The 20577-nt window shown below is 42.5% G+C and overlaps 1 protein-coding gene across 1 annotated transcript in view; it reads right to left on the bottom strand.

The window, feature by feature from the left end:
• Nucleotides 1–20577, bottom strand: part of LOC119410220 (NIPA-like protein 2) — a 59032-nt gene that overhangs the window by 22312 nt on the left and 16143 nt on the right. Inside the window, exons 2-3 of the mRNA XM_037677133.1 lie at nucleotides 9506–9574; nucleotides 8525–8693 (exon numbers count right to left, since the gene is read on the bottom strand). Of these exons, the coding sequence (XP_037533061.1) occupies nucleotides 8525–8693; nucleotides 9506–9574 (238 nt within the window). The remainder of the gene's footprint in view (nucleotides 1–8524; nucleotides 8694–9505; nucleotides 9575–20577) is intronic.

The following is a 20577-nucleotide window of genomic DNA, read 5'->3' as shown; positions in this document are numbered from 1 at the left end:
GCGTTGTTTTCTTTTAATGTTTCAGCCTTCCATCCGCACAGACAAGACCTGCTAACGTTGCTAAAAAGATCCTCCGGCTGCCTGCATGGACCGAACTCTACGGACCCGCTTGGTTCCGCGGGGGAACCTTGGATGTTCTCTGTCTTCCAGATCCGGTTCTGGAGGGCAGTCTTGGAGGCAGCTGCTGTGGTCCTTATTATCATCAAGTTGCTGAAGGGACCTGCTAACAAGACCACGCTGCTAACAAGACCACACTGCTAACAAGACCACGCTGCTAACCGAACCTCACTGCTAACGGTACCGTGCTGCTAACTGGACCATGTTGCTAAGATAACCTCACTGTCATCAGAACCACTCTGACAATTGGACCATGCTGCTGTAGATTTAGTTCTTTTTCACTTTTGGCGCCTTGTCTCTGTATTTTTGTTGCATGCTTTGAATAAATCCTAGATTATGTTAGTTTAGTTTATGTTAGTGCTCGCATTAAGCGTGTAAATTATAGCTGAACAGAACCTATGAGAATCGTGCTGCTGCTGTTTGGTGTATTGTTTTGCACTATTAGTGTTTAGCGTATACAGTATATCTTAGATCCTTATTTACGTGACCCAAAATGGAATAAACGGGTAAAGATAATGGATGGATGGATTTTTGCTGTTGTTGGATGTAACTGAGACCTTGTAAACACAATTTAATTCTACCTCATGCACCACATGTGATGCAAATGACAATAAAAACCTTGAATCCTTGACAAATGGTGTTTTAGGAGGACACACAACGGTACTTTTGGAAACTAAGTAAAATGTTTTCAGACCCCACCCTTGCATTTTTGTTTGGACAACCTTTTAAAAACTATGGTCATAGTCCCACTTCTAATCCAACGTATGACCACAAGCGTGACAAACACATCAACAAAGACAGATTTCATGGTTGTGTTCAGACTGAAGATGTAAGTTGCTCAACCTTCATTTACTGTGTTACTTTTATGAACAGACAAGACAGATGATCAATACCATCACCTTGAAGAAGGCAGCGCAATAAACTAGATTATTACACCAAATAATCTGAGGCCAAAAAGGTTTTTATCACTTTATTGAATTGATATATTTCAGTGGTGTAATTTTCTGGGATATTGAATTTTGCTTTTTGTCAATATGGTCAGAGATGACCAGATGTTATTTTAAAACAACTCCACTCTTCAAGGTTTCATAGTGGTACAAGCAAACTCTAAAATGTAAATTTTTAAAACTGCCGATGTTGCATTACGTTCGTTTTGACAGAAATATGAAATTGCAGCTGGCATCTCGAGGCTGCATCAATGGTGTTGTTGCTACTGCTATTTGTGCCTGTAACTAACATTTTATTGGAAAATCTTTCATTCATTCATTCAACCTTTATTTATACAGGTTAATCCCACTGAGCTTCGGGGACTCAATTGCAAGAGAGACCTGAGATTGATGGTGTAACAATTTATAAAAGTGCGCTCATGAGCCAGGGTAAAATTTTAGAGAATGGAGTCATTCAGCAGCAAGATGTGCTCAGAATCACAATAAGATCATCAATTCTGTTGGAAATAAAACGTTTCTCAAATTGAGGACGTTCAAAGAGTTTTCTATGGCAGAAAATATATTAACTGGTCATAACTTTTACACAGAATATTATTAAAAAAATATATATATATCACTTTACTGTATGACCAAAACATTCCAAAATATAACATTTCTGTGAAGCATTCATTGTTTTACATGTAGATTTAATTGAAGCTTTAAGTGTGACTGACTAAAAATATAACAGCTCTTGAACACCAGTCTGTTAGTGACTGATGCTCCTGCAGTGGGTTCTGCTCCACCGTGTCAGACTTCCTTTTCCTTTATGATGATATCTGAGGAAGCGGATCGACTCTGCTCCATACTACAGTATTTGGATGATGCTGTCATTCCTAATAGAGACAGCTCTGCAGACAGGACAGCAATAATTACTCTCCATGGAGCGGCAGAGTGCCAGTGTGGCATGCGTGGCCAGGGAGACGACAGCAGCATCAGCAGCCCTCTTCATCCTCTTCCACTCAAAAATCTGCATTTCCATTCTCTCACATACAGCCTCCATGTGTTTTATTCAACTCATTTAACTTTATTTTATTCCTCTCACTTCACCTGCTTCCATTTCCCCATGTTTACTCACTGAAGGCATCCCAGAGTCTGTGTCCTCCCTCTGTGCTGTCACAAAGCACTCGAAAAACAGGGACAACAGCACAGCAGGGGGGCTGTGTGAGTGTTAGCCCAAAGAGCATCTCTGATCGACATAAATCTTTTAGTCCAAGGTGTTTCTACACGTCACTACAGCTATGCACAAACCCTGTGGGCATGATGGGGTTTGTTTCTCTACGTGTCAGTGAGAGGTGAGAGGTGGAGCAGCGTCAGGAGGCACACACTCCCCTCAGCCTCACTCACAGAGCGTGTCACGGCTGCAGACATCTTTATCTCCTTCCTCTTCCTCCCACCTCTGTATCTCTGGTGTGTTCGTTGCTTTAGATGATTATTTAAAACACTTCAGCTGCATACCAATATCACATTCTGCTTGTCTCCAACCATAAGCAGGTTTTAAATAATTTGTGAGATGCTAAATTGGATAAAAACCGTGTTAAAGCCTGTAGTAAGGAAGGTTTTATAAACAGTACGCATTAAGAGGTTGTTGCAGCTTCACAACAATCCACAGAACTCGTTCGTTGCAGCAAAAGCATTTTTCAAGCAGCTGCTCAACGAAGCACAAAAAGCACAAAACTACAATGAACAAGAGGTTCAGCCTTCTTAACAGGACGTGTGGTTATGCTTAGTGTTTTATTCAAACCATTCATTCACTTGCGAGATGCAGTCATGGGAAAATGATTCAGCGCAGCGGGTTAATAGCTGTCATTAATATCACTGACTCACCACCACCTTGAGCGCAGTGAGTGATGGGCAGCAGGAGGTAAAAGGAAAAGCTGTTCAATATTTAACCTGTATTTAGAGGGTTTGCACTGAAGCTCTGACTTCATCTTTCATTCACAAGGTGGGTAGTAAAAATAATAATTCATTCAGTGGGTTTTAGTATTAATATTGACTGACAGAATCAGCAGCCGTGGCTGGTCCACAAGGGACCTAAAAATAATAAAAACAATTCACCCCACAAAGTGGTTCCAACTTTATAATTGATGTAAATTATTAAATTACTGCTCTGTGCAGTTTTGTGTGTATTGCATGAAGAAATCTGGAGTGGCAGAGAAGTATGCTAGACTGGTACAGGACATGTATGAGGACAGCAGGACAGTGGTGAGATGTGCTGTAGGAGTGACAGATAGCTTCAAGGTGGAGGTGGGAGTGCCTCAAGGATCAGCTCTGAGCCCCTTCTTGTTTGCACTGGTGATAGGCCGACTAACAGATGAGGTCAGACAGGAATCCCTGTGGGCGATGATGTTTGCAGATGACATGGTTGTGATCTGTGGTGAGAACAGGGAACAGGTGGAAGAGAACTTGGAGAGGTGGAGGTATGCACTTGAAAGAAGAGCAATGAAAGTCAGCCGTTATAAGACAGAGTACATGTGTATGAATGAGAGGGAGGATGGTGGAACAGTGAGGCTACAAGGAGCAGAGGTCACAAAGGTGCAGGACTTCAAGGACTTGGGGTCCACTGGACAGGAAAATGGGGAATGTGGTAAAGAGGTGAAGAAGAGAGTCCAGGCAGGATGGAGAGGATGGAGAAAAGTTTCAGGAGTGACTTGTGACAAAAGGGTGTCATTAAAGGTCAAAGGAAAAGTTTACAAGACAGTGATGAGACCAGCTATATTGTATGATCTGGAGACAGAGACATGGACAAAAATACAGGAGACAGAACTGGAAGTGTCAGAAATGAAGATGTTGAGGTTCTCCTTAGCAGTGACAAGGATGGATAAGATCAGGAATGAGATCATCAGAGGTACAACACAGGTTGTTCAACTGGGAGATAAAGTTAGAGAGGACACACTGAGATGGTTTGGACATGTCCAGAGGAGGGACAGTGGGTATATTGGTAGAATGATGTTAGAAATGCAGCTGCCAGGAAAAAGACAAAGAGGAAATATATGGATGCAGTTAGAGAGGACATGGAGGTAGTTAGAGTGAGGACAGTGTGAGATGGAGGAGGATGACTCACTGTGGAGACTCCTGAAGAGGGAAAAGCCGAAAGAAGAATAAGAAGACCATTACAAATGGAATTTCAAATGTTATTAGTGATTCATTCTTAGATTTGTACATATTTACAGTTGTAGGGCAGTACAGGTCACTGACCATGTTGGTAAGTGGATTTATATAATTTACCATATGGCCCCTCTATCAACAGAGATCAGAACAGGCAGCTCCACTAGTCTCATTAGTAGATAAAATATTCCTCCCTGTAGACACATTCTGCTGGTTTTATCACATCGTTACGACCACTATTAGCTCTGGACCTTATGCGATCTTATGTGCTGCTGCGTTCATCCGTGGAGACGTTCTGTTTAACACTCCATTTGGAGCAGACAGACCGGACATAAACAGAACACAGAAAACTGAGGAAAAAGGGACCAGGACATTTTCACCAACACGATAAGATTTTATTTAACAAACTCTGTAGCTTCTAAAGGTGTGAGGCTGCAGCTGTGCTTCAAGCCCTGGTCACAGCTTTGAAGCAGAAAGGTGAAGACATATGCCACCAACATTTCTTTACTTTTATATACTTCTTAAATGACTTCACAGAAGTCATTTGCCCCCATTTAATTTAGTTAAAATAGAGTCATATTGCAAGATTAGTGATCACATAAAATTAAAAATCAAATCCAGAAAGCTGTTTACTTATCTGTTTCATTTTACCCAGTTAAGTAAAACCACCCCTTTCGGCTGGGGTGGATGTGTGGGTGCGTGTGGCGTCTGTTTCTGATCTAATTATTAGATCAGATTTTTCACAGACCATAACCTCAACCAGCAGGTAAGAGAAAAAAGGTGACAGTTGAGGAAAATTACAATAAAATAAAGATTAATCAACATACTTCCAATATTTTTCTGCAGAAAATGTAAAGCAAATTTAAAAAATTGTTGGGCTGGTGATTCAAGAATTGAATGTCCACTCTATTTTAAACAGGTTGTAACAGTCTGTCCCTTATCTGTCTGGTATTTCTGTCTTCCCCTTTTCTGCTTGTTGTGTTTATGTCATTCTGCTCTTTATACTTTTGTGTGATTCTGTTCCTGTGTTTCTGATTCTGTTTTCTGTCATTTTCCACTCGTTCCTCAGTCTGCCTCTCCAGTCCTCAGTCTTCATCATTCACACCTGTCTCTCATCAGCCACCTGCCCAGGTGCTCTCATTACTCTCTCTTCCTCTGTCTTATAAAAAGCCTTTCTCTCCTCCACTCATGTCCGGTCATTGTTCTGTTCTGTACAGACAACACAGTCCTCCTGTTTCTGATTTTCGAGTTCCTGTCTGATTCTGTACCTGTCCTGTTTTTGCCTGCCTGTTCCCGTTGCTGTAAGTTTTGCTGCCACGTCAGCATTTTTGTTTAGTTGTTTAAAATAAATTATTTTTATTTTAAAACTCCTGCCTTCGCCTGCCTGCCTGTAAATGGTGGTGCAAACCCGGTGGTGGACACCGTCGGTGAGGGATGCTGTCAGGCTGAAGAAGGAGTCCTATCGGGCCTTTTTGGCCTGTGGGACCCCGGAAGCAGCTGATGGGTACCGGCAGTCCAAGTGACATGCGGCCCGGGTGGTCGCTGAGGCAAAAACTTGGGCATGGGAGGAGTTTGGAGAGGCCATGGAGAATGACTTCTGCACAGCTTTGAGGCGATTCTGGTCCGCCATCCGGCGTCTCGGGGGGGAAAGTGGTACACCACCAACACTGTTTATAGTGGGGGTGGTGTGCTGCTGACCTTAACTCGGGATGTCGTGGGTCGGTGGACAGAATACTTTGAAGACCTCCTCAATCCCACTGGCACATCTTCCACTGAGGAAGCGGAGCCTGGGGACTCTGGGTCGGGCCCTCCAATCTCTGGTGCTGAGGTCACCGAGGTGGTTAAAAAGCTCCTCGGTGGCAGGGCCCCAAGGGTGGATGAGATTTGCCTTGAGTTCCTTAAGGCTCTGGATGTTGTAGGGTTGTGTTGGCTTACACGACTCTGCAATATTGCGTGGACAGTGGGGAAAGTTCCCCTGGATTGACAGACTGGGGTGGTTGTCCCCCTATTCAAAAAGGGGGACCGTAGAGTGTGTTCCAACTACAGGGGGATCACGCTCTTAAGCCTCCCTGGTAAGGTCTATTCGGGGGTTCTGGAGAGGAGGGTCCGTCGGAAAGTCGAACCTTGGTATCAGGAGGAGCAGTGCAGTTTTCGTCCTGGTCGTGGAACACTGGACCAGCTCTACACTCTCAGCAGGGTCCTGGAGGGTGTGTGGGAGTTTGCTCGATCGGTCTACATGTGCTTTGTGGACTTGGAGAAGGCGTTCGACCGCTTCCCTCAGGGAACCCTGTGGGGGGTACTCTGGGAGTATGGGGTACCGGGCCCGTTGATACGGGCTGTTAGGTCCCTGTATGACCGGTGTCATAGCCTGGTCCGCATTGCCGGCTGTAAACCGGGCTTGTTCCCAGTGAGAGTTGGACTCCGCCAAGGTTGCCCTTTGTCACTGATTCTGTTCATAACTTTTATGGACAGAATTTCTAGGCGCAGCCAAGGTGTTGAGGGGATCCATTTTGGTGGCCTTAAGATTGCTTCTCTGCTTTTTGCAGATGATGTGGTCCTGTTGGCTTCATCAGATCGTGATCTACAGCTTTCGCTGGAGCGGTTCACAGCCGAGTGCAACACAGCCAGGATGAAGATCAGTTCCTCCAAATCCTAGGCCATGGTCTTGAGCCAGAAAAGGGTAGAGTGCCCTCTCTGGGTCAGGGAGGAGGTCCTGCCCCAAGTGGAGGAGTTCAAGTATCTTGGGGTCTTGTTCACGAATGAGGGGAAAATGGAACATGAGAGCAATAGGCGGATAGGTGCAGTGTCTGCAGTGAAGCGGGCGCTGTACAGGTCTGTCGTGGTGAAGAGAGAGCTGAGTCAAAAGGCGAAGCTCTCAATTTACCGATCGATCTATGTTCCTACCCTCATCTATGGTCATGAGCTTTGGGTTGTGACCGAAAGAACGAGATCTCAGATACAACGGTCGAAATGAGTTTTCGCCGCAGGGTATCTGAGCTTTCCCTTAGAGATAGGGTGAGAAGCTCAATCATCCGGGAGGGACTCAGAGTAGAGCCGCTGCTTCTCCACGTCGAGAGGATCCAGTTGAGGTGGCTCGTGCATCTGGTTAGGATGCCTCCTGGACGCCTCCCTGGTGAGGTGTTCTGGACATGTCCCACCCAGAGGAGACCCAGAGGAAGACCCAGGACACGCTGGAGGGACTATGTTTCTCGGTTGACCTGGGAACGCCTCGGGATTCCCCCGGAGGAGCTGGACCAAGTGGCTGGGGAGAGGGAAGTCTGGGCCTCCCTACTTAGGCTGCTACCCCAGTGACCCGACCCCAGATAAGCAGAAGAAACTGGATGGATGGATGGATGGATGTTGCTTTGGCCTATAAATCGTAGGGCAGGTAAATTATGCAAATAAACTGTGACTTATAGGCTGGAAAATATGGTACATTACTGTATGTATGTTGTTAATATGGTGTAGATTTAAGAGTTTAGAGCATTGCAAAAGTGTGGGAAGGGTTTATAAAGCCTTAAAATATATAAATACTAAAATAAATACAATGTCCTTACTTCGCGGAATTTCAGTTACCGGGGGGGGTCTGGAACATAACTTCCGCAATAAACGAGGGACTACTGTAGTCAGTTAAGTGATCTTAACACATCTTAAAACATATTTATACTATTAGGCTTTCACTGTAATGCTTTTCCTTCCATCCATCCATTTTGGGTCGCAGGGGTCACTGGTGCCCATATCCAGCTATCACTGTGCGAGAGGTGGGTACACTCCGGACAGGTCTCAAGTCCATCACAGGGACACATAGAGACAAACAACCATTCACTCTCCCACTCACACCTAGAAACAATTTAGTTACCAATCAGTCTAACATGCATGTTTTTGGTCTGTGGGAGGAAACTAGAGTACCCGGAGAAAACCCACACATGCACGGAGAGAACATGCAAACTCCACCCAGAAAGGCCCCCATGCCAGAATTCAATTTGGCGACAAATTTACATATGTATGTGTATCTTATCTCACTCAGCCTTATAACCTGAACCCCTCACTCACTGCTCTTTGAATTGAGAAAGCTCCTCGGATGAGGAGCGAAACGTCTTCTGTTAAAAATAAAGTCCAGTTGTTTTTATATTGAACATTTTTTGAATTTGTCATGTCCTGAATGACAGAGAATCTTAACCAGCTTAGTATAGAAGCTAATTTATAACTTAATTGAAAAGACAAACTAGAAATCACATAGCAAAACTTCATGCAGTCCCCAAAGGGGAGAACATTTGTCCTGTTGCCATGCAGAGAATATCAAAGCTCTAACTCACCTATAACAGACACACAGCCCAGTGGGGCTATAAGTGATGCTGGGGCAAAGCCGTATGCAGCGAAGTTCCCCAGTTCCCCAACACCCATGAGAAGCACGCCACACCACCACATAACAGAGGTGTAATAGGGCTTGGAGCCCCGCTGAGCCTGCCGGACATGAGCATATTTCTGTTGGGAAGAGCAAGAAAGGGAAACTATTGGTTAGAAAAGAAGGACTGGAGAGCTACACAAACTGCTACACCAAACAACAATTAATTCAGTCTGAAACGGTCGAACACCCCAAACTTCATAACAGAGGTGTGATTTATTAACACAGATTAATCATCATACATATGCAGCATGACAGTTCTATAAATGTCCTAATATCTGCACATCATAGTTTTGGTATTTACTAAACAGAGTGCAGCTGAGCGTGAAGAGCATTGCACTGGAATGATCAAACTTATACAGGAGGAGAAAAACAAGGATCAGTCTACTGCAGCCTGCAAAGCCTTCCAGCCTGGTAAACGGTGTGTGTATATGAGTGCATGTGTGTGTGTGTGTGTGTTAGTAGGTAATGAATTAAATTTAATCTACAAATTGCTGTTAATTGAACAGCATGTTGCTCAGAAAAGAAAGACTTCAATTGGAATTGATAAGTATCAGGGGTGCATTATTATAATACATAATCAGGTTCTGACGGGGAAAATCAAAACGTGGCATGTTTGCTTTATTTTTTAAAAGATGCATTGCTCTTTTCAAGGTTAAATCAAAATGAACTTGTGTTCATGTCAAACTGAGCCGTTTGTACAGCCATGACATGCGCTTTTCCTCTTTCACAGAGCTCGTGTCAGAGCCCGAGGGCAGGTTTACAAAATTCAACAAAGAGCAAGCTGTCAGAAGGAAGGCAGTGTGGCAGCGTATAATCTTTACCTTCAGAGGCGTTATGCATTTCTGTGCGTCGAGTTTCTGTCGTACAGCAGGAGCTGCATGTCCCTTACCTGTATGTTGAGTGAAATGCTGATGAGGAAATTCCCACATATGGAGACGATGATTCCCAGAAGATAGTTCTGTGCAAACAGTAAACAAGCAGAAGATTAGGCAACGCTCTATTTGCCAAACAACACGTGCACACAGCGCGTAATACGCCTTGAAAGTCACATCTCCAGCTGTCACAGCTGTCATTTCCATGACAACCACAGAAAGTGGTACTTCACTGGGGCTTTAGTTTGAAAGGTGTTAGTGTGTGCTCGTCTTTTAAATGGGGCTTTGGAGGTCTATTGATATATGTTTTTACACACACACAACACACACACAAAATTACAAGCAGGAAAAGCAACATAGATAAAAAAAAAAAGACATTTGACCCACTTGAAAAACACAAACACTCCCTTCCCCTAAAAGTCCCATGATATCTGACACCTAGACGCATGTCGGTACACACCTTCAACTCCACGTTCAGAACACATATTCAACGGTTGGAGGAAAAGCACGCTCACACCAGCAGCTAATGTAGAGAAAATGCAGTCGTGCTCATCATCTTTAGTAGTTTCACATATTAATATGCACAAATAAAACATATTTTTACAATAAAACCCCCCAGATTTGATACAAAAAAGGTTAAATCAAGTCATCTGGACAGTTACTGACTCGTAAATAGTATTCAGGTTAGCATACCCTATCTTTGTTTAAAAACAAAAAGTTTATCATCTGGCTATATTTTATGAATAGAACCAGTACTGTCTTTTCACTACATGTTTAGCCATAATACAAACAACTGTGTAAACCATTTTATTTAAAAGCATATACTACTGTAGTTATCAAAACACAATCCTAATAGGTTTTAGTATTTCTAGGCATGATCAAAAACTGTGACGCACGTATAATTCAAGTAGACGGGACATTAGACAGACGTCAAACTGTAGACTCCTCAAGTGTAAACTCAAAGTCGGTATTTTATGATGCATTATGGTTTAGACAGGATCATGCCTACTTTTGGTTCTTTAGCGTCAAACTGAATTTGATTTGTCATTTGTGTATATTTGTTCCTATCACTGACTATGGCCTCCTTATCTGATGAAAAATCATTAGACATTATTCTTCAGTTTGATGTTTCATCACTTGTGTTGAATTTTATCAATGGTTGGTGTGGATCCGCACAATCTAAACAGTGTTCACATCGACTTATGTTTCAGCTGCTTCGCAGCAACGCTGCGTGTTCAGGACATTTAACTTTCACAATGTAAAATATGAATAAACACATTTGTGAATGTGTCAAATAAAAATCAGGTGTAAAAGACCAAGCACAAGTGTTGAACGATGAATTTGAATATCAGAAATGGCTAAGAAAGTATTTCCGTGCAAGGTGCCTGATTTTACTCATTAAATGTAAAAGAGTCAATGTCAGCTTTGATAAGATAAAACTAAGTAAAAATATTGATATGAAATGTTGAATTTGTAACAAAATATGGACTTATTTAATGATTTCAGTAGTAAATCAGTGTGCTTAGTTTGTGAAAAACAATTTAAACCAGCCCTGTCCAACAAAACACGGAGAGAAATAGAAGCTTCGCTGCCCAAGCTGTAAACATCATCCAGACATTTTTACCAAGATTTACACATCCAGGCATGGTGCAGTCAAAAAGAGTGTGTCCTTCATTTCTACCTCAAGTATGAAACAAGAAAATAGGACACTTGTTGAAGCACAACAAAAAATAAATTTTCACTAGGAAGAAAAGAACGACAAAAAAATACCATTTTGTCATTAAGTTGATGTGTAAAATACTGCAAAACAGACAGATTTTTTCTTCACAGACTTTTGTGATGTTTATTATTACATGCATAATGTACATTTCTAACCTACAAAGCTCTCAACAACCTAGCTCCATCCTATATTACAGATCTTATTATTCCATATTTTCCTAACAGAGCACTTCACTCTCAGACTGCAGGTTTACTTGTGGTTCCTAGAGTGTCCAAAAGCAGAACAGATACTTAAACTCCTCCACTTGGGGTAGTACCTCCTCCCTGACCCGGAGAGGGCACTCTACCCTTTTCCAGCTCAAGACCATGGCCTCGGATTTGGAGGAACTGATCTTCATCCCGGCCGCATTGCATTCGGCTGCGAACTGCTCCAGCGAAAGCTGTAGATCACGATCTGATGAAGCCAATAAAACCACATCATCTGCAAAAAGCAGAGACGCAATCCTAGGCTTAAGCGGTGCTTAATTTGAGCCGGATCCAGCCGGATCAAGATCCGGGAAGTCTATCATTTAGATCAGGCGTGTTCTGGCAACTGTTTGCTCGGATCCGGCAACTGAAATCTTCGCCCCTAAGAGTCCAAAGTCATTGCATTTTTATTATTTATTAAAAATACAATGACAGGAGACGTTGCCCAGTCTGTGGAGCAGATGTTCCAGCCACAGACACTCCCTCCCTCGCAATCCCCCCCCCACCCCCACCCCCCACGTTGGACTACCTGCTATTTGTGTTCCGTCATCAATCGATTTACAAATTAAGCCCTGGGCTTAAGTCTTTCCTTTTTGATAAATCATATACTTAGGGTCAGCTTGGTTTCCTGAGCTATCCCTTAGCTATGCTGCTATAGACTTAGACTAATGGAGGACAAAATGACCACATTTCCTCAGATGAATAGTTACAAATGAATACAAATTAATACATTGTATTTATAATTATTTCTATCTTAAAATGTGGTTATTCTTATAATTGTTTTGTGTTTTACCTCCTATAGAAAAACCTGTTTGCCTCCATTCTGGACCTGTCATTCTATGTTTGTTTCTCCTTCTTGTCCTCTCAAACCCAGCCGGTAGAAGTAGATGGTCTCTTGTCCTGAGATTGGTTCTGCTGGAGATTTCTTCCTGTTAAAAGGGAGTTTTTCCTTTCCACTGTTGCCTTTGTGCTTGCTGAGGATGGGACTCTGACAAAGTGAAGATTCAATGAGTTTGCTGTTTCCTTAGATAGAGAACTTTTACTAATTGGCTTTTTATGTATGTGAATATTTCTTTTCAGTGCCCTGAGACAACTTCTGTTGTGACTTGGTGCTATATAAATAAACTGAATTGAATTAAAATAAAGTTTTAATCCTCACTGTGACTGGATTAAAAGTAAATGACAAAATTAAATGGCTTGTAGGCAGACAGAGCTTGTAGAGACAACTAAATTAATAATTAAAGAGTAAATAAAGTTTTCTACCTCATATTGAAATAGCTATGCAGCACGGTGGCACAACTGGTAGAGCTGCTGCCTCTCAGCGAGCAGGTCCCCGGTTCAAACCCTGGTCCGGGGGCCTTTCTGGGTGGAGTTTGCATGTTCTCTCCGTGCATGCGTGGGTTTTCTCCGGGTACTCCGGTTTCCTCCCACAGACCAAAAACATGCATGTTAGGCTGATTGGTAACTCTAAATTGTCCCTAGGTGTGAGTGAGAGAGTGAATGTTTGTTTGTCTCGTTTGTCTCTATGTGGCCCTGTGATGGATTTGCAACCTGTCCAGGGTGTACCCCGCCCCGGCACAGTGATTGCTGGACATGGGCACCGGCGACCCCCGTGACCCAAAATAGAAGAAGCGGGTAAAAGATAATGGATGGATGGATATTGAAGTAGCTGGTTGCTGGTATTAAAAAGGCCAAGGCCACATATGCACAGAGGATCGAGGGTCAATTCACATTACAAGACCCACGGACTTACCCACTTCTCAAGTAACCAAGAGCCAAAAAAAACCCCATTCATAGTTTAGAGGCATTTTAAGATAAAAACAGTTATGACAATAGACCGCTCAGTTCTTAATATACCGGTGATAAATGTGTTTGAAAAGTCACTGTGTAATGTTTAAGTGCTAACTCATTAACTACTCAGTGTCTGTACTCACCATTGACAAATGCCCAAACTGACGTATTTGTACTTTTACTCAGTCTATTAAAAACTATTAAAACATCCCTTAAATGGTCATCAAAGTCTGCAGAACATCCATCCATCTATCCATTATCTTTTACCCACTTCTTCCATTTTGGGTCGCGGGGGTCGCCGGTGCCCACGTCCAGCAATCATTGTGTGAGGGGTGGGGTACACCCTGGACAGGTCTCCAGTCCATCACAGGGCCACATAGAGACAAATGAGACAAACAACCATTCACTGTCTCACTCACACCTTGGGACAATTTAGTTACCAATCAGTCTAACATGCATGTTTTTGGTCTGTGGGAGGAAACCGGAGTATCCAGAGAAAACCCATGCATTCAGGGAGAGAACATACAAACTCCACCCAGAAAGGCCCCTGGACTGGGATTTGAACTGGGGTTCTGCTCGCTGAGAGGCAGCAGCCTGCAGAACATATAGAATGATACAAAAATGTATGGCTTTTAGGTGTTAGACATGAGAGTTTAAAGCACTGATGTGGACTGACTGATGAGGGTTTCTAAAACGCATTAAAATTCTCCCACACTATACTCGTTAGAAATATTTTTCATTTCAGAAGTCCTACATCTGCACGTAGACCCTTTAAGCTGGAAATCTGAACTGCTTTTTAAGGTAATTTAAGAGAAACATACTGGAATGTTTTTCACTCCCATAATGGTGGGGAAAGTATTGCCAAGAGGAAATTCAATTCCAGGTCATCAACATATATTGGCTACGGGTTGAAAAACCTTTAAAAACACAGCTGAAGTAAAATTTAAATGATTACACCTTATGCTGTAAAAACAATTTCTGCAGAAGTAATAAAAGCAGCCAAGATTCTCTTTATCACATTAAACAGATGAGAGCAATTGAAGGTTAGAAGAAAAGGGGTAGGAAAAAAAAAGACTAAGTGGGAGAGGAAAATCAAAAAGGGAGATGGAGAGTTTTCACAGACCATGTGTAGTACAACCAGATTACCAAATGGAAGTGATATAGAAATTATTATTTTAATGCTTTTATGTCAATCTAGACCTATATTACACTTATTTAAACACACTTATACAACGTGTTATTCACATATTAGGGATTGTATTTTGTATTATGTTTTCAAACATATACTTTGTGTGTGTGTGTTGCTTATAATATTTAGACACTCTTTGATGGTTTGCAGAAGGGACGAGGGGTGCTCTTTAGGAATGCTTTAATAAGCATTAGGAGTGCTCTTGACCTGGAAGCTTTGGCCCGCTTTTACGGTCACAGGCGCTCCTTACTGGAAGGATGAGCCATCGCTTTTGATGATGGTTTAATTAGATCCGTTGTTCTGGTAACCATCAAACTTGTTTTGATCTGCTCTCACGCGATCAGGGAAGCCTTTATAAGAAATGTATCAGACACAGAGAGTTAGAAGTCTTGCTCTGGACCAGCGCGCGGGTGCCAGGCAGTGTGATTGAGTTCTGTCATCGGATCGAAAGGCTTCCCGATCATTTTGTCACGGTGAGAGATACTCATATCAGTTTGTGTGTTAAGAGTGTACATGACTCTTTTGCTTGGCTGTTTTTCTTGTGGCAGATTAATAAATGACAAATATTATTCTAGCAAGTTACAGTCTGTGTGTCATTTTTTCCATCGTCTGAATATCTGTGCCGACCGTTTCACGAGCCCTTTTGATAAAGAATTTCATAATACAGGAAGTCAGGAGAAAATGTCAATGTTCAAGTTCATTGGTCCATTTAGGCAGATAAGACAAGCAGTCGGTTCCTGTCAGCATGACACTGGTAACAACAAGATGTGATGTCTGAGGAAACTAGCTTCAACAAAGCATACATTACCTGTTATGGACTTTAAACATTAATCACTACGACTCAATTGGAGGGTTTCTCTTAAAATAATTTGTTGAAACATGAAAAATTTATTTCCAATACCGTATTAGATGAAGAGGTGTCATAAAATTTTAGAGCATTAACAGCTGCTAACAATTTCAGAATAGGAGGTTTTTTTTCTTTCCATTTACCCTTTTTTTATACAGGTAGTCTCATTGAGTCACAAGAACTCATTTACAAGAGAGACCTGTTTAGGGAGCAAATGGTGGGGGCCTTGCTCAGGGGCCTAGAGTGGGGTGAATGAGGGTGGAGTCAGGTGTGGGGGTTTCACCTTTTCCACCACATTTTGATGTTGACGGTACCAGGAGTTGAACCTGCGACTTTCCAATCACAGGCCCATCTTCTAACCTCTGCGCCACCACTCCCCCAAAATCACCTAGTTGGACAATTTACCTTGGTTTGGCCAGGGAATAAATAAACAATCAATAAAGCAATCAAATAAGCAATTCATTGTAGAGATGCAGACAAGTTTGTTTGTGCCCTTTCATCCATCCATCCAATATCTTTACTCGCTTCTTCCTTTTCAGGTCACGGGGGTCACTGGTGCCCATATCCAGCTATCACTGTGCGAGAGGCAGTGGACACCCCAGACAGATCTCCAGTCCATCACAGAGACGCATCGAGACAAACAACCATTCACTCTCTCACTCACACCTAGAGACAATTTAGTTACCAATCAGCCTAACATGCATGTTTTTGTTCAGTGGGAGAAAACAGGAGTACCCGGAGAAAACCCACGTAGCACGGAGAGAACATGCAAACTCCACCCAGAAAGCCCCCCCCACCCCCACCCCCCAGGCAATCTTCTCACTGACAGCCACCGTGCCACCATCATTAAAAATTAGCTAAAATCAGCCATTGCTTTTGAATTGTACTTCAAAATAATTATAAAAAAACTAACAAATGAAGCTGGTCTTGACAACAAAGATGACACCCCTAAAGACGATTGAATATAATTTGACCACAGGAACATTTTAATCTAAAGTGTGTCCTATAATCAGCATCACAGGCAGTGGCAGCTAGTGGAGTTTTCTCCAGGGGGCACTATAGCGCAAAAAAAGACACATGCATGGCTTAAAGCCTACCTGCAACATAGCCTGGTTGTGAGAGTGTCACTGCATGATCTGTTCCAGGAAGAAAAAAAATCTGTTCCAGGACTGGAAGCACGATCCGTATCATGCGATTGTATTCAGGGCACAGGAGTGGTGCGCCCAGAATTTTCATATCTCTTGTAATGAAGAGGAGCTAACTGCACATGTACAACTTTTAACGAGAGTCTATGGGGAAAGATTCTTGTGCCCCCAGGTCGGAAATACGTCATCAATCAGAGACAACGTTTTTGAAAGGAACAACTTTACTGATCATTAACTATAAAATATTTATTTTACACACTAAAAAAATGCATATATTTTGAAATCTTTTAATTTTATTATGTTGTTTTTATTTCATTTTTTTCTGTCTTAAATGTAATATGTGAGTGGTTTGAGTGGTGGGGCGGCACCCTAGCGCCCCCTATTGACCAGCTGCCACTGATCACAGGTGTCTGTAATCTTGTGATCAGTCAGTTCTGCCTACTTTAAGAGTAAAACATAATCACTGTGTTGTTTGGTATAATGATGTGTACCACACTGAATATGGACCACAGAAAGCTAAAGACAGACTTTTCTCAGGAAGTTAGAAATAAAACTAGTGGCATCATGTCAAAGGTAAAGTCTATAAGACCATCTCCAGGCAGCTTGATGTTCCTGTGAATACAGCTGCACCAATTATTCAGAAGTTTAAGGCCCACAGGACTGCAGACAACTTTCCTGGATTGCCCACAAGAGGAAAATTGATGACAAATTGAAGAGACCAATAATACAAATGGTGACTAAAACAGCCCAAAACAACAAATCACCACACCAAACTGTACAATATCAGCAGAATTTAATGAGTTATAATATTGTCTTTGTTCACTGATGTCAAAAATCTGACTTAAAATATTATACTAGTTGTAAATGTGCATCCAATGAATAGTTTAATTGAAATCTTGTCTTGTGGTTCATGAGATGTCTTACTAAAAGCCAGACAAGACAGACAGACAGACAGACAGACAGACAGACAGACACAGATACTGTCATAAACTTCATCACCTGCCTTTTGTTGGCGGGTAATGATAAGGGATTTTTGGTCAATGTTTTATGGATGTTTTTAACTACTATGGCTGAGAATGTTAACTGCCCATGAACCATATGTTAGAGTTAGCAGAGATAGATGGATGAGGAGCTGATTTGAGTCTGCAGTGTGCAGCTGTTTCTTCAAGGACGCATCTGAGCCTGTTAGTTTGGCTGAGCCAATAAGCGTATAAAAACAAGCTTCAGGCACTGCCCATGGCAGATTCTCATGACTGATCTTCATGTGTACACTTTCTGTATAGCTGTGTAACCTGTTGTGAAAATCTGACCTTGCAAGTAAATATCCATCCATCCATCCATTATCTTTACCCGTTTATTCCATTTTGGGTCACGGGGGTCGCCGGTGCCCATGTCCAGCAATCACTGTGCGAGGGGCGGGGTACACCCTGGACAGGTCGCAAGTCCATCACAGGGCCACATAGAGACAAACGAGACAAACAATCATTCACTCCCTCACTCACACCTAGGGACAATTTAGAGTTACCAATCAGCCTAACATGCATGTTTTTGGTCTGTGGGAGGAAACCGGAGTACCCGGAGAAAACCCACGTATGCACGGAGAGAACATGCAAACTCCACCCAGAGGGCCCCTGGACCGGGGTTTGAACCAGGGACCTGCTCGCTGAGAGGCAGCAGCTCTACCAGTTGCGCCACCGTGCTGCCCATGCAAGTAAATATACTGGTTATAAATCTTCTCCTGTTGTTGAGTTTGGATCTTTGAGTAAGTAAGATAAAGCAAGGATATTTTTTCTCCAACACAAAATAAATGTAAAGCTAGTCTAAAAAAGGAATTAGATGAGCATGTTGCTGATAAAACCACGATGCATAAATAGAAAAAAGGTGGAATGATCCGGATTAGTGGTGTCTTTTCCTAAAGTGAAGGAATTCAATTCTTTAATAGACATGCTCACAAGTGAAGGCTAGATTGAGTTGGAGATGAACCTGTTGATAGAAGCCTCATTTGCGATGACGATGACGGAGAAGCTCCAGTTTGTTGTACAGAAGAATGTGCTGAACAGAAAGGAAACATTTTGGTTCTATTTTGTGTAGGCTGTCGCTGGTGGGTTTATCCCGTCATGCAAAGCATCGCACTGAAAAAATTTTGTCCACGCCCACCTGTTGTGTGGGCCCCACCCGGTCCGTATAAATTATGTTAAGAGCGGGAAATCGGCTCACATTTTTTCTTCAGCAAGCTGATTGCACTGTCAGAAGAACAAAGAAGGAAAGTTGTCCAGCTTGACCGGTACAACCTTTGCTAAGGCTGCCTGGGTCCCCGCCACGCCAACCTCCTGCCATCCCGGTGAGTTCTTCCTCCCCGAGGAGAAGCAGACGAGCAGCCTTGTTTCAAGGTAAGCGCCGAGGAATATTTTTTTCCATGGCGGGCCGCTACCCGCTGGACAAAACCATCGACCCCTTTTTAACGCCGACTCTCGGAGCGAATTGGATGGTTTAGAAGATTAATCTTTAGTGAAATATTTCCATACTACTGATGCATTTCTACCTGTTGGCCAAGACTGGGCCTGCTCCGCTCAGTCCATCTGCTGGGAGGAATCCATTTGGTAGCTTCTACTAGTAGCCCGGTGTGGGTCACGTGACCCACATCTTTAATCTCTCCATAAGACAAAACTCCATCCCAGACGCTTGGAAAACAGCCTTTGTTCTTCCTTTGCTGAAGGGAGGAGACCCCACCTCACTGAACAACTATCGACCAATCTCTAAACTTTGCATTTTAGCCAAGGTTCTAGAAAAACTGATAAACTCTCAAATCAAAAATTACCTGGACTCATTTAACATCTTACCTCCACATCAATCTGGTTTCAGGAAACAACACAGCACAACCACTGCTTCACTGAAGGTTCTTAATGACGTTGTTGAAGCACTGGATGCTAAAGATTATTGTGCTGCACTTTTCTTAGACCTGTCTATAGCTTTTGACACTGTGGATCATAACATCTTGTGTCATAAACTCTCAGAAATTGGTTTCTCAGATCACACCATTGGTTGGTTCTCTAACTATCTTTCAGACCGGAGGCAATGTGTTCAACATAATGGTACTTCCTCCAGTTATTTAACATTCAACAATGGTGTACCACAAGGCTCAGTCTTAGGACCCACCCTCTTTACAATCTACATACATAATGTAGGCAAAAACATCCCTAATGCATCCACACATTTCTATGCTGACGACACAGTTGTTTATTGTCGAGCTAAAACAGTTGCTAAGGCTTTCCAGCTTTTGAAATCTGCATTTAACTACATCCAGACTGATTTGTTCCGCCTCAAACTTGTCCTAAATGCCGAAAAAACCAAAGGGATGCTTTTTTCAAATAGGAAGTTGGTCCCAGCAGTTCTTCCTCCGATTTTATCCTCAAATGGTGTCCCCATTGAGTTTGTTGATTCCTATAAATATTTGGGTATCTTGGTCGACTCACATCTTTCTTTTAAGCTCCATGTGGAAAACTTGGTAAAGAAACTGAAAGTTAAACTGGGTTTCTTTTTCAGAAACAAATCCTGTCTAACCCTGAATGCTAGAAAACGCCTTGTATCTGTGACTTTCCTTCCCTCAATTGATTTTGGTGATATTATTTACATGAACGCTCCTACAAGAACCCTGCAGATGTTGGATGCTGTCTATCATGGTGCACTAAGATTCATAACTGGCTGTGATCATCGTACCCACCACTGCACTCTGTATTCATTGGTTAACTGGACATCATTAACTTCACGCAGACTCTCTCCCTGGTACATTTTCATCTTTAAATCACTTCTTGGTCTGTTGCCTTCATACATCTCCTCCTACATGTCTCTGCGTGAGTGCAGCTACAGAGTGCGCTCTCAGGACATTATTACCTGCAGTGTTCCCTCAGTGAGGACTGAACTAGGCAAAAGGGCCTTCTCCTACTCCGCTCCTGTTTCCTGGAATATCTTCCAAAAAGATTTGAAGCTCTCGACCTTGACCTCTCTAAGTGTCTTTAAGAATCTGTTGGACTTCTGGCAGGGTCCAATGCAGACATGTTCCTGTTTTTAGTTTTCTACATTTGTCTTGGAATCTAGCTGTTTTTTTGTTTTGTTACCTTTTTCCTTTTAGCCATCCTATTTGTTAAAAAAAAA

The sequence above is a fragment of the Nematolebias whitei genome, chromosome 5 (assembly GCF_014905685.2).
Source record: "Nematolebias whitei isolate Nwh7 chromosome 5, NemWhi1, whole genome shotgun sequence".
Classification (NCBI taxonomy): domain Eukaryota; kingdom Metazoa; phylum Chordata; class Actinopteri; order Cyprinodontiformes; family Rivulidae; genus Nematolebias; species Nematolebias whitei.
Note: the sequence above shows the minus strand (reverse complement) of the source record. Positions and strands in the feature narration are given on the sequence as shown.